This window comes from Colias philodice, chromosome 3 (genome assembly GCF_061535455.1).
Source record: "Colias philodice isolate Cphi_HAF_F1 chromosome 3, ilColPhil1 Martin Lab GWU primary, whole genome shotgun sequence".
In the NCBI taxonomy this organism is placed as follows: domain Eukaryota; kingdom Metazoa; phylum Arthropoda; class Insecta; order Lepidoptera; family Pieridae; genus Colias; species Colias philodice.
Window position 1 is genome coordinate 10,001,742 of NC_143088.1, and position 16,025 is coordinate 10,017,766.

The 16,025-nt window shown below is 31.4% G+C and overlaps 2 protein-coding genes across 2 annotated transcripts in view; both read right to left on the reverse strand.

Moving 5' to 3' along the window:
- LOC149489955 (uncharacterized) overlaps positions 1 to 16,025 on the reverse strand; it is a 216,607-nt gene that overhangs the window by 55,144 nt on the left and 145,438 nt on the right. The window lies entirely within an intron of this gene.
- Jhbp2 (Juvenile hormone binding protein 2) lies at positions 1,338 to 15,803 on the reverse strand. Its single transcript, XM_089714762.1, has 6 exons — positions 15,598 to 15,803; positions 6,055 to 6,173; positions 5,382 to 5,503; positions 3,170 to 3,303; positions 2,665 to 2,814; positions 1,338 to 2,272 (listed from the first exon to the last, which is right to left on the reverse strand). Exons 1-6 carry the CDS (start codon positions 15,662 to 15,664, stop codon positions 2,076 to 2,078), a joined length of 789 nt encoding a protein of 262 aa, XP_089570888.1. The 5' UTR covers positions 15,665 to 15,803; the 3' UTR covers positions 1,338 to 2,075.

Here is a 16,025-nt window from a genome sequence, read left to right on the forward strand (position 1 = left end):
ATGTGTACAAAGCCACATTACAGAATAAACACATCGAAGAACACTCGTCAGTGTTGAAATATTATTATGAAAGCATCTTCAATCTTCAAATCGCCTGCACTTTACATTTGAACTTGTAAAGCGTATCAAATGAAGAAATGTAAATAATGTAAGAGTTCATACAGACGAACGGCAAGTTGTGAACGGCACACTGCACAGGCTACTTCAGCCGTCGCGGTCGCCACCTATCAACGGCAGTCGTCGACGCGTCCGCGTCGGCGGCACCAGTCAATACGTCGAATAGTAAGCCTCTGCCGTTCACAACTTGCCGTTCGTCTGTAAGAACTCTAAATTGTTAACAATGCAATAGTTCTATTACGACTATAATGAATGAAGTAAACTATTCGGTTACAAGGTCACAACGTGGTCAATGGACACGTGAAATAACTCAGATTGTCTTTTGTAGAGCACTTGAACTGTTTTTTGTTTTGTTAATAATACATAATATACATATTGTAATTTGTAGAGTGGGTGAGACCGAGACCCAAACTTTTTTTATAGTTTCACCCGCGTGGCTCCGTTCCTGTTGGTTTTGGCATGATGATATAGCCTGTAGTCTTTATAAATGAGCTATCTAACACCGAAAAAATTTTTCAAATCGGACCAGTATTTCTGAGATTAGTGCGTTCAAACAAACAAACAAACAAACTCTTCAGCTTTATAATATTAGTACAGATAGTACAGACTTGCGCGGAATTTTTCAGGATCCTCCGTTTATTTCAACGCGAGATAATGAAAATTTAATATCAATGTTTTTGTACTTATTCACGAGCGATAAATTTTATAATTCACAATTAGCTGTTTTTATTGACTTTCCGTTGACGTTCGTTAACAATGGAAGATTTTAATAATAATTTTCGTTGATATTCGAATTAAGTAGGTAACTACCTAAATTACAGTTCACAGATTATTACCATATACTTTTATAATCATTAGGCAGTGATATATACTAGTAGATCTTACTTTTCTCGTTTAGTTTAGTTTTACGCCTTTTGCTATTGGCTACAACGGACTCTACAAATGAGCAAGCTGGATATCTCGGTGGTTCTTCATCTGAATGGTGTGATGTGTCATGTGTTGGACTAAAAGTCGTCATAAAAGTTACGTTCCTTATTTCAATGGTTATAGTTAACTAGTATTTATAATCATCTTTGGTTAAATAAACGATGAATTATTATGTAGATATAATATGGCGCCAACTCGAACTTGTAAAAAAACGTGTAAAATATGACATAAAGCCTCATAGACGGGAATAAATATGGAATTATCATGATGATAGGAGGAATTAGTAAAACAACATTTATAAATTATATTTTATTCACTGAGACCTTGCTTCCTAATCGCTAAACTAATCCATGCTTTATAAACACAACCTAAATAAATAAGGAAATAACTTATCGAAATTAAAGTTATGTATAATATGTATAATACTAAAATATATTTTACTATTTCTTATTTTTATCGATATAACATTTCAAGATAATCACAATATTAAAATAAAAAAGCTCTATCTCCAATTACTTTCAAAGGTAGTTATTTTTGTACGATTGATTGTTTCGAATACTCTGGAATTTAAACAGGTTTTTTTCTTTATTTGTTTGCCAAACTGAATCTCGATGTAAGAGAATGTTACTCTACAATTATTGAAACTGCACACAACCTTATAGCACCTTTAGATTCTTTCAAAGGAGTACAAATTTATTGGAGAATAATTTACAATAATTAACAACTTAAGAGAAACAATTACCTACGTAAAAAATTGTTGTTATCAGATACATTTTACGTTGAAATACCTTTTCTTTTTAGTTAGTGGATCAAGAGAATTGAATAATTTTCTTCTGAAAACAACCGATTCTACCAAAAACACTAGATAAAATATTGGTACAGATATTTAAAACTATCTTCATATTTCCGAGAACTTTCAGTTTTTTAATTACCTACATAATTTTATTCACATGAATATATTTTATCTCTCAATTCGCATTCCACAGGTAAAAAATATCTGACAATACAAAATTGGCGGGAGAATTTTTTATTTATTTTTCTTCTTCTTCTTCTTCCTCCTCTGCTTCTTCTGTTTCTTCTTCATTAATCCAATCATCGTATGGTATTTTAGCGAGGATCCTATCAAGGAATCTGGACATTTTCTCAGCCAAGTCCCGTTTGAGCGCGGGCTTCATTTCCTTGAGGAGTTCTTGCGCGTTCGTGTTTATGAACAGGTTTAGTGCTGCTTCTGGAAATGTATGGATTTGTTTGTGAGTAAATTTGTTTTGAGCAATCTATTCATATAGGTATTTAGGTTCTTTATGTATAAATTTACTTAATACGGTCTACTAAAATTTGTATAAACGAGGTTTATATTATGTAAAACTTGAAATTGGCATTAGAACAAAGTATCATGGGTGCAATTCAAGACGTTAAAATCTTTCTGTGAATTTTGCCAAAATCTGCTACAAATAGAGCAGCGATTTTTTGTAATACTAGATTTCATTATTTCTATAGGGTCCAAAATTGAATATTTATTACTTCCATTAAAGATTTCAAAACCACAATTTCCTTAATCTTACCAAATTTATGTCAAATTAACAACAATCCCAAAAACAAATAATATCCCTAAATACTCACGTAACACAGTGTTACTGTTATCCAGATTCTCGACCCCCATCTGAATGCCCTTAACTGAAAAGTCCAACTTCAACTGCTGCAGCTTGAGGTAAGTCCGCCCGTTGCGAGTGTATGGTGATCCGCGGAAGTATACTTTGGCTTTTACACCGTCTGTCGGGAGTTATTATTTTATTTACAGAAAAAGTTTACAATTCTAAACTAAACCAAAGGCAAATAAAAACATAACGCAATTTCACGCAAGACCTTTAAGAAAAAATTGAAATAATATTTAAAATTTTCACATCGATGGTAATTCCCACTAGTTAGTACTTCCCCTATTTTGTATTAATATTCTTCGCATAAAGTGTGACTTATTAAATTGTTGAAACTTCTATTTCTTAGGTCAAATAAAAAGACATAGGTATCAAAGAACAATTAATTGGGTGGAAATATATTTTTTTATCAAAATACGCGAAATAAAATACTTTAACTAGTCACCTCTAAAAAATAAATCACTTTCTCTTACCATATTCCCCCCAATAATCGCCCCCACCACTCGCTCTAACCAGCAGCAAGACGCCAGAGGAGCGGTAGCGCGCTTTAGCGCTAATGTGGGGTCCGAACATTGTGAGTTGGAATTGATGGGTTTCTAGGTCTGATCTGTAAGTAAAATATATTACTTTATTATAAAGGAATAATTGATAATATTTTAATCATCAGAAAATGCACATCTAGGATATTTACTTCGCTATTGGGAATTTACAACAGAACGAAAATCAAAAGATAGAAGATTCAATCATGACAATATCATTTCTGTATTCTGCAAGAATCTTCGTTTGTAAGTATGGATGTATGGATGTTTGTTACTCTTTCACGTAAAAACTACTGATCCGATTACAATGAAATTTAGCACACATTTAGAGGGTAACTTGGATTAATACATAGGATAGGTTTTATCCCGGAAATCCCACGGGAACGGGAACTATGCGGGTTTTCCTTTGAAAACGCGGGCGAAGCCGCGGGCGGAAATCTAGTAATACATATTACACAAAAATGGGAACTTGAACTTCGACTATTGTATTTTAAGTTATAAATACAACAGGAAATCGGTTCTATAACTATTAATGCATAACTTTATTAGATTTACTGTTCAACAACATTCGTCAATAGCTAAGAATGCTTAGAGCATTAAACCAACTGCTCTAAGTAAGAATGCCTAATAAATGCCTAATAGATTATACTTATAGTTCACTTTGTTATCTATTTCGAACAATGATTTACGTAAAGTCATCATTCACAATAATATTTACTACCTACCATTATTTTGACAAGCATAGTCTTTGGCATTGACGACGAACATGTAAAGGATCAACGAAGGCCAAGATCACACATTTCATATAAACATTGTCGTTTAGAATAAATGTTTGCGGTTATTAATCATAGTCACTACATATTTAGTTAAAAACAAAGTCGATTTCCGTCATCTGTGAGTCTGTAGGTATGCTTAAACCTTTAAAAATACGCAACGGGTTTTGATGCAGTTTTGAGGTCGCTTTATGCTTATGGCAATACCGTCATCGGTATTGCCATAAGCGTTTTTGGTATGAACCATGGAAAAGTGCGACGATTTTGGTATCTTTGAATCTCACCAAGGAAATTTCACTTCTGACACGTATCCTCGCACACGCTCTTTTTTTGAATAGATAGAGTCATTCTTTAGGGTTTAGACAAAGCGACCGAAGCCGCGGGCGGAAAGCTGTTTTAGGATAAATGTTTGCGGTTATTAATCATGGCAAATACAGGTGATTGATGACTAGTCCGTGCATACGGCTTTGTCTGCCAGCTGTGTGATTGAACCGTGTGTCATGGAGTCGTTCGTGATCGGAATAATTAGAAATATTTTGCACTACGGTTCTTGACCAGGAGTCTATAAATAAATGATTGAGTAGGGGTTCCGGGTTTTATCATATGTGTAGGTAATTTTTAGATGGATAGGCTATATGAAAATGTTTTTAACAATGTTATATATATTTTATACGAAAAAATAACGTTTTCGACAAAGCCATAGAAATCGACTTGGATATAATTTGAAATGAAAATATTTGAATTTCCAGAGTCCAATATCTTATACTTTTTACAAAAATCAATCCCTACCTTGCAGACTGCAGTCCTAGTGATTAAAAACAATTAAATACGTTGCATTTGTGTGGTCGATTTACATAAGTCATATATTTTGTAGAGCTTTTCACTATATTATTCCAATGTGACTTTAAATTGCTCATTAACAGTGCGATGTACTTTTTGTTTGACTTTGACTTTGAATTCAACGTGCTAAGAATTATTTAAATACTAAAGGGTAATACAAATTTGAACTCGATGTTAGGTTAGTCGAAAAATTTTCTGCATGATTACTAAAAGCAGCGTCTTCAACCTTCATCCCTCCTTATGATAATTATTGAGTTATAGTGGTTGAATTTTATTTAAATTCATCAGCAATCATCAATTCATCTTTAGTATTTAAAAACAATAGGTATACCTATGTGATTACATTTTCAGATTTGAATTAAACTTTATATACCTAATGTTAGATAACGTTTGCTTGGCTCCCCAATCTCCATTAGGTATATAACTTTTACATCCTTAACGTGAAAATGAAGTAATTTATTACATTGTCTCATCTTTCTTTACTTTTGCATAGTAAATGAATTGATAACAACAAGTGAAAATAAGTATATTACCTGACATTAGTGATAGTCATGTTATTGACTCCCGTCGCGTGAATATCTTTGAACGTAGCTCGGTATCCATCGGGACCTCCACCCAGAGCTATAGATAGTTCGTCTATCACTATCTCGTCTGACTGTAAAATAAAAATAATTTATTAATATTATTACATAAATTAATTACTTACTTTAAATTCGTGTTTCATAGCTGAAGAAAAATGTAGAGCAAAATTATAATGTCCTCATATACCTATATTTTAAGCTATTTTGATCTTATTTTACGTAGATAAATAACTACAATTTAACACATTTTCCTAACGTTTAATGAAAAAATGTTTTTTAAAGGATAAATAGAACCTTTGATAAGATGAAAGACATCCATACTAATATTATAAATGCGAAAGTAACTCTGTCTGTCTGTCTGTTACTCAATCACGTCTTAACTACTGAACCAATTTGCATGAAATTTGGTATAGAGATATTTTGATACCCGAGAAAGGACATAGGATAGGTTTTATCCCGGAAATCCTACGGGAACGGGTTTTTCTTTGAAAACGCGGGCGAAGCCGCGGGCGGAAAGCTAGTTTATAATATGCAACAAAGACTATAACTATTATAGTTATTTAAAACGACTATCTCTTACAATATATGCGGAAAACAAGACATAAATAATAATAAATATAAATACCTCTTCCAATCCGAAATCTGGAGCACCACTTTTCAAGTAATCTAGCAGATTGTTAAAGCTTCGAAGTAAACACGCGTCCACATTGGGATCCTGTTTCGAACAACGACCTCCAAATATATCTGAAACAACAATTTCAATTAACAAAAATACATTTAGGTGAATTTTCTGTACAACTTATATACAAAGTTTGAAAAAGATGTTGTTAGTTATGTTTAATTAGAATTAAGTTTATCTAAAGTTGCCCAAGTCTTATATCTACAAGTTTTAAGTATTTATAGAATTCCTCCGATTCAAAATAACAATTATATTTACATCATCTTTGGTTATGTTATATTCGTGTAAACAAGAGTCCTATTTTACACGAAGAAAAAACGCACTAGATCAACGACGTGGAATTAATTAATCCCATCACATATTCTTAAGGCTTATACATGCGCTAATAACCTTGACCATACTTGACGGATCTCAAACCTCTCCCGCTGCACCTTCTTTTTTCCTCGCATTTTGTATTTAAAAAGATACCAATCAGTGAAACAAAAAATCCTCGTCAGGGATTGTTGTGTAACTGATAATTTATTAAACATAAAATTTTCAGAGCTCTAAGTCAGCAGGTTACGAAGTTTATAGAGTATTTGCGGAAAAATCGATGACCACGGCACATTTTTTTTCTAGAAATCTATTAACTTTGGAAAAAAGTCCTCGCGAGCAATTAAAGATCAAAGACCATCCTATTTTATATATTTTTTTCGGTATTGTGCTGTATGTTGTACCAGACTTTATAGAGGTTGAACATAGTCGAAATTGCCGGGTAACGCCTTAATCCATGACCTGAATCAATACCCAAAAGCCGCTAAACCAATAAACATCAAAGAAACAGTTATTAACACGCGGTATATAGGCAATACGCGATAGTTATCAGCTGGTCCAGCTTTCTACATACATTAGTATGCAAGAGTGGTTCTTGTAACGGTAGTGTTGTCGCTAACAGAAAGACAAATAGATACACGCTGGACAATGGGACTCTAACCTTCAGATATTTTATCTGGAGGTATACAATAGCTTTGTCTGATGACCTATGGGCTATTAGAGGTTAGTTTGTATGTGCATGATTTAGCGTGAGTCTTGATACTAACTGTACGTTATTGCATTTTTGTACTCTACTATGCAATTTTCTAAGATTCTATTTTAGAAGATAAATATACAGTTGTCAAATTAATCGGAATAATAGTAGTTAGTAGCCATATTTTTAAACTATAGGAAATGTGAAAAATCATTCGACATTTTTTAAAATTTATTAAAATTTACACACATTCTCATAATATTTAAGTGTTATGTCACTTACGTAAACCTAATCATATAATGTAAATGAGTTTGTAATAACAGTTTTCTATAGTAGAGATAGAACAAGATACCATAGAATCGAAAAAAAATTCAAAATAGAGTTATTGCCCAAATTTAATATAGACAATTTAGAAAAGTAAACAGATATATTGAAATGTTTCGTATATATTATATTCAGTGGTGAATTTAACCTCCTTTTAAGCTTTTTCCATTGAAAAAGATTTTTTCTTGATATCAAGAGCTGATCAGAAAAAAAGCTAATGATATCCGTGAGGTCGTTGGCCGTTAAACTTGTCCGCAAAACTTGCAATCGTGCGGCTTGTACCGTTTATTAAACTTTTTATTGGACGTTTAAAATACGAGTATTATATATAACGTATTAAATAATAAGGTTTATAATGATTAGGAGGAAATTGTTTGATACATATTTATAAATCTATATATAGATAATTTTATCTACTATTCGTAAGTAATTTCAGTTAAAAATAGAGTTTGTGACTTAATAAATAAAAGTATAGAAGTGATAATAATAATTACTGCTTTTTGTTGTTTCAATTAATACTATTTTATTTCGTAGTTAGATAGAGCTTTGACCGAGCCTTAGTAATTTACTTCCAAAATAGATTCTCTTGTTATGAAAATGAAAACTTGCTGCAAAATATTGAATATTTAAATATAGTGAAGTTACAAAACCTTTAGTTACTAACAATATATGCAAGAATACTAAAACCATTATTTTGCATTCGGTTAGTCTATAAATCGTCTCTACATTTGCATATGGGTTACATCTGTCGTAATTATTATTTAAAATATAATATTACATAAATGTGCAATTGTGTTTAAAAATAAACATTAACTCCTGAGAAGTGCGAAATACTAATTTTACAGGCAAGATTAATTCAAAATTTAAGTGAAGTATATCAAAAGTACCAAACTAAGTATGATGAAAAATAGAAAAAGATTAGAATAACGGAATTATTTACAAACATTGGTTGCATAAGTATTATATCAATAGGTAAACGATGAGCTTCATAAAATTTACATAAAAAGTAGGTACCTACATTAAGGACATAAAAGCTTATATTTTATCAAAAGTCAATAATACTGATTTGTATATCTGTCTTATTTTTCATAGATTTCTAGTTTCCATTTAAATTCTAACTTTTTTTCTATGTTTATTTTAAAATTAAAAAATAAATAGCATGTCGTAACCACAATTTTATAACACATTAGATATGGAATATCTTCCTCGTGATGACTGCACATTTACAATTTCTTTATTACATAAGATCATTACGCAAGATCATTAAGAGTGAGATTGTACTCACTCGTTACATTTCTATGAATTCTAGATGTATAATTAAACAAACAAACACACAATCTTACATCGTTGATAAACTGATTAAGGTGCTTTGGTGTGTTGCGAATAGTTCTAAAATAGTATAAAAGAGTAAGTCTATTCCATGCTTTAGTAAAAATATCAAGCAATTATTAATATTATAATTATTGACTTTATATAAATGAAAGTAAATTTTTCTTAGTTTAATAATAAATTTTTAGAAAGAAATCAGATGAAAAGAATTTGAAAAGTTCAAAGTTCTCTACCCACCATCAGACGTGTGAAAAATTAATAGTCCAGGAATATGTACATCACGTTGCACATTTAATAGCAAGCACCTTATTGTATTATTCAGGGAGATGTATGATAAAAAGACACAGTTAACTCATAATAAACAACTCATAATTCCAAACAAACTATCTATTAGGTACGAATTTACACGGTTAATAGAAGACAAATCACAAGTATAGTTTCCGGCAAACGAATGAGGTGAAGGAAACAAAAGCATACATTATTTTAACCATGCATATTTATGGGATGTCGTATGCTCATTGCATCAAGCTTTGTGCAGTTTTAGTAGGTTAGTACATAATTAATAATATAAACGAAAAATAGGAAGGGATTTATTCAGTTTTGAAATAAATAATCGCTAATAATTGGTACCAACAATACGAAATTAAAAAAAAATCAATCTCTAAAGGGTATGAAACGGTAGTTAATTTGGTTTGGTCTTTTTTTATTTGATGCTACATTTATTTGGAACTTTTTCACGACAATATGTAACTTTATGAATCAAACATTTTTAAGTTTGAGGGTAGGTAAGTGCAGTTCCCACGAAATAGGTAATTTGCGGTAGAAAACCTCCCCTAGACACTATTCGAGCTAAAAGAATTTCCTTCGTTTTGATAATGCTATTTTTTAGTAATCGGTAATAAATAATTAGATGATTTTAAGTGTAAACAACCAATTTATATTTAAGTAATTTCAGTATTTGTTTAATATTTTCAGGTTTGAGCCTGGTGACTGAAACACTTTTATTGAACTTTTATATTTTTTTTATTGGCTTCAAAACGAATGAAAAGATAGTATTAGGTTATAGTATACTTCTTCCATTTTTTAAATACGTTTTACAGTAATAAAACCTGAAGATAAATGTATTTAGTTTGTTCCAAAATGAACTCATAGAATCACTATAAAATTAAATAATTTGGAAAATCCAAAAGTGCACGCCTCATAATTTTTTTTTAATAAATATTTATTAATTATTATTTTTGTTTATTTAATAACAATTAAACCACATCGAATCAGACCCTGAAAAATGAAAGGGTTCTATTCCTGAGCATACTCAAGCGTAAGAGAAAAAAAAAGACTCGATTAGTAAAGTATTTCGGTCGCTATCGTGTTAACAAGAAAAAGGATCCGCACATACAGACACACGGACGTCCAAGACAGAACTTTTTTAAACTGTTTTTTAACTAGTTTAAATAACAAAAATGACATCAAAAATATCATGAACGTTAAAAATAGTGTTTTTTCTTAATATGTGTGTGTATGTATTATCTTACAAGTGCAATGTATGATACATAAAGACATTTTAAGTTTGAAAAATCAGATGTTTTGCGCGAAGTGACAGTAGTACCCACCTCAACGCTTCGCTTATGAGGCGTGCAATATAATACGATCGAAACGGAGTGTGTATTTACTTATTATATTATAACAGGATTCTTAGAAATTCATAATAAGTTTGGCTAAAAAGAAGTTTCTTAGAAAGTTATTCATTTTCCTCAAGCCGTTAGCAGGAATTTTTATTTACCAAAATTCGTCTTAAATAGGTATTTTTAATTAAATACCATCATGTAAGTTAGGAACGTCATACACTAGTACTTAGCAGTAGTGTAGTGTAGTGTTGTAGTACGTAGTACTAGGTTATTTAATTTTATATTTAAACAAGTTTTCCACCTGCGGCTTCGCCCGCTTTGTCTAAAACATAATAATTTATATAATAAAACACTCTATCTATTAAAAAGTTCGCATCAAAATCCTTTGCGTAGTTTTAAAGATATAAGCATACATAGGGACATAGGGACAGAGAAAGCGACTGTTTTATACCACGTAGTGATAATATATTTTCCACAAAATATCGGCAAAAAAAAGTTGTATGTCTCTCCCTATATTTCGTGGAACACACTTTAGCAATTTTGGAACATCGAACGTTTACAGTATTGGTTTGAAATCGAAAAATTCAGTTAATTATTAATGTTTACAAATATTTATGATAAACTAGCGGTCCGCCCCGGCTTCGCCCGTGGTACATGTTTACGTTTTCTCTACATAAGAACCATCCTCGTACTTCAAGGAATATAATAAAAAAAGAATTATCGAAATCGGTTCAGCCGTTCTCGAGTTATGCGCTTACCAACACATTTTGCGATTCATTTTTATATATAAGACTAGCTTTCCGCCCGCGGCTTCGCCCGCGTATTCAGAGAAAACCCCGCATAGTTCCCTTTCCCGTGGGAATTCCGGGATAAAACCTATCCAAGTCTCAAGACCAATCTCTCAAGTTGGATCGAACTGCACATGGTGTGCAAATTTTATTATAATCGGTTAAGTGGTTTAGAAGTCCAATGAGGACAAACATTGTGACACGAGATTTATATATATGGGTGATTATACAAAAATGGGGTAACTTTTGAGCATATTTTGTTTACTATATTTTTTATATCAGATTGTTACAAATTAGGGTGTATATGATAGCTAATCTAATGAATATATTGTACCAAATCGGGCCAGCCAGTTTTTTAAGTAGATTGTGAGATATTTGAAATTTTCTGGATTTGGCCTCCAGGGGACTGACGAGGCTAACACGGTACTGATAAAAAACACAATATTGTAATATTCTTAAAGAAATTCAATGAATCTCTCAGTTTTAATAATGCCACATGTTTTTTAAGTATTAAAATCACTTAGTTACGTTTAAAAATGATAATTAATAATATGTGATACTGGAAATAACAATGTCTTAATTTTCAAACCAGCCTTCTGACATTTAACGCAACGTGAATATTCTTACTCTCTTACTTAACTTTTACTACTTTGACTTAGTTTTACATGGTTTTACTTAATATTTCAAGTAATTCACAAACAATAGAAACAAAAAAAACAGCCAAGTGCGAGTTGGACTCCTAACAAACTACTATACTTACTACTAACTAACTATTTTTTATTATGTTTGTAACTTAAAATGTACACTTTTAGCAATTTACGTTTATATGTGTTATAAGACGTTGCTATTTACCAAGTAGACTATATAGTTTATAGTAGACTGTATACACAGCAAGCATCCTGTGTGTTTTTTATTCCCATGCGAATATTGAATTTTGCGGAAATTTGCAGTATTAACGGATGTAGGTATCTTTTCATTTGCGTTGCGTTATAAGTTTAATTTTTTTACAGCCCCAAGGGTTCTTAATCTTGAGTATCCAATATAAATTTCAGATTGATACCTCCACGCGTTTAAAAAAATACGTCTTAACAGACAAACGGACAACAAAGTGATCCTATAAGGGTTCTGTTTTTTCCTTTTGAGGTTCGGAGCCCTAAAAATCTAACAATATTTATGTTAAAAGTACTAATTATAATAAAATTAAAAACCAAAGGCTCGAATGAAAGTCTCATCTGAGTTTTTATAAGAGCCCCTTGACATTTTTATAATGTTAAGCATATTAATTAACTTTTATGTTATTTTGAGGTAATTTTACTTCACAGTATTATATATATACGTATTTATCTGATAAATATAAAAAGCTATGCCCTGAAAGCATCAATCAATAATAAAAATAAAATAAGATCTTTTTAATAAAATTATTAGTAGTTTGTTTCAATAGCTCTTTTCTTTGCTACTCTTTTTTAAATGTTTCTTCCCTAGTCAAATTGAGTTTCTTTTAGCGTGGCGCATGATGTTTTAAACTGAAATATAAAATAGAAATGCTTATAACAATATCAATCTAGAGAAAAGTTCTCAAAAACGATAGAATCATCAGTACTATGGGGTCGCGTCAGTCCTCTTGTCGCGATATCTGACAAAGGACTGATGCCAGCGGATTGATGAAAAGGGACTTAATATGATGTTATAATCACAAATTATATTTTTTTGCCTAATTTCTTATATCAATAAACTATATTTTTACAAATCATAGTTAACCATTTATAAATGAAAATAAAAATCAGATTAACAATAAAATAACGACTCACCATAGGACTGAAAATTTGACTGGCCCAGCACGAGTTTAGAGGACAAACACAACCCATGCGCTGATACAGTTATGACGGCCGTCAAAATATGCGGTGCACAAGTTACTTCATTACCAACATTAATACTTAGACAGGGATTTGACCTTGATTTGGTGATATTTAGCGAGAATTTCAAATTTAAAAAACACACAACGGACTGACTAGTGAAAACGATGACAAAGTTTAGTTTTATTTTTTAAATAAAATGGAAAACATTGCGTTATGAAAGTTGTAGTATATAATACTATGTACATCAAAGATTGTAGTGAATTAGTAAGTTTTCTTAAATTGATGATAATGTTTAAACGATAGTCACTTGATTGTTGGATTTCGGAGTTGTGACATGCCAAAGTACTGACGTTTGAAGTATTAATTTATTTTTTTTACTCATTTGTATTTTAAATAAAGAAGTGAAATTGAGTGACCAAATAAAGGACGCTTCATTGTTTTAATATATATTTTTATTTGAATAAAATATAATAAGATTTTGGTTAAATTGGCTGATGACATCGAGTTACCCCATTTTTGTATAATCATCCATATGTATTAAGATTTGGTGCACTAATAATGTTATCGTTAAAACATCCTCTCAACAGACAGACACTTTTTGCATATAAGATCCAACATAAGTTTTTACAACTCTCATGTAAGCTTAAAGGAAGACATTCCAGGTTACTCAATAGTTTAAATGGATATTTCCTTCACGAGTTAGAGCAACGTTTTATATAATAATTTAAATGTACAAGCAACTACGAGCTTTGTATCTAGTTTTGTCGAGGAAACGTTGTGTCATGGTACCTAGAGAAACAATGTAAGGTTTCACTCAGGAAAATGTAAAAAAACTTGAGAGTTATTTTAATATAGGAACTACACTAGTACACAAGTATTCAGCGGGTTAGCCAGGAGAGTCATATGAACTGTATTGCAAATTATATAAAAAAATAGTGTCAATTATATTGATCAGTTACATTTAAGAGTTAAGTATAAAAGTTTAAAAATACAAAATTGTTAATTATAAAGTGATAAATTAATTCTTTTTAAACTATTATAAGGATAAGTTTGATGTAGAAAGCCAAAAGCTCTGAAGGCTGAAAGCATCTGCTAATTAAAATAATAATAAATAATAAATAAATAAATAAATACACTTTATTCAGCACCATGTAAATACACGTAAAAAAAGAAACAGACAATATGATTATAAAGCTAAAAAGGCGGCCTTATCGCTACTAAGCGATTTCTACCAGGCAACCTATGGGTAGGATTTTTAATTATAAGAAAGAGGTGAAAACAATAGGTGGTGCAGCAATGAAAATGAATTACAGTATATTTAAACCATACAACTACTTATATTATAAATACATAATAATATGTAATAAAGATAATTTAAGAATACCTACTTATACATTATATACATATTAATATATACGTACACATAATATACAATACATACAATACATAATATATATATACCTATACAATACAATTATTAAATAAAATATAAGGATACTAACAATTTATTTGGGAGAAGAAATGGTTGAAAACTAAATTTTTAAATATGTTCAGCGATTTCGCACGTCTGATTTCAATTGGCAGAGCGTTCCAAAGAAGTATCGACTGTATATGGAAGGATTTGTGGTAAAATTTTGATTTATGGGGAGGAATTTTCAATAGCAAATTGCCAGTGCAGCGCAGATTTAAATCAACATTCGAACGAAATTCAAATTTTTCTTTAAGGTAGACAGGGGCTTGAGGATAGAAAAGGATTTTGTACAAAGATGTAAGTACATGCATGTTGCGACGTAGACGTATGGGTAACCATTTGAGCCTCATACGGTATTCTGTGACGTGATCATACTTGCGGAGGCCAAATACGAATCTTATACAAACATTTTGCAGCCGTTCAAGTTTGTCCAATTGCAATTCAGTAAGGTCAGTATAGCAAATGTCGGAATAATCGAGGATGGGAAGGAGGAGGGACTGTGCAAGAGAAATTTTTGTTGGAATGGGTAAGAAATTCCGAATACGTCTTAACGAATGTGATGCAGCAAATACCTTCTTACTCAGTTCGTTAATTTGTTTGTGCCAAGATAAAGTGCGATCAAACATAACACCAAGATTTTTAACCGAATCACTTACCGGTATAATTGTGTTATCTACAGTAATAGGAGGAAGAATTGACCAGTCAATCCTCGAAATGAAACTGGGACTCCCGATGATAATAGATTGAGTCTTTGATGGATTGACTCCCAAACCGTATGATCTACTCCAAGCTACTATCGAGGCAAGATCCTTATTCATCAATCGAATAGCAGATGGTAAATCTTCGAGAGTTGAACGAGTATAGATTTGGAGATCATCTGCATACATATGTGAGAGCGAAGTAAGGGAAACAGTGATATTATTAATAAATATAACAGTGATATTATTAATAATAATTAAATGATTCCCAGAAGGAAACTCAATTATTGTACAGGTTTATGAATGTAAACCGAACATGTTGGACGTGGTTATATCCTAGACGAGTCTAGGCCCTCTACGGTAAATACTTTCTTCTAAACATAAGCACTTACGTGTGTTCGATGTGGTCGGTGCAATCACAGCGGCGATGAATAAAATAAAAACTTGATACGATTTCATTTTTACTAACAATTAAACCAACATTTAAATTAGGAAACTAAAATTCACGCGTAAAATTTGAAAAGATTCGAAATTATTTTTTTTAAAGCGCGGCAAGCGTGCGCCCTGGCTTGCTTCAGAAACAGCAATGTTGGAGCTTAGCAGCCACAGATAACTTCCACTTTCCATAAAACACGATGCGTCGACCGCAAGCCTGTTTTGATTGTTTTAATATGGTCAGGATTTGTTTTCCTCCTTTTTTAAGTGAGCCCGGAGAAATGTCATTTATAATCGATCAATGACCTCTATGTAGCTTTTAGGAGTTATGTAAATTAAAAAGTAAAAATGTTTAAAATTCAAAATTAAAACGGAAATTCCGAAG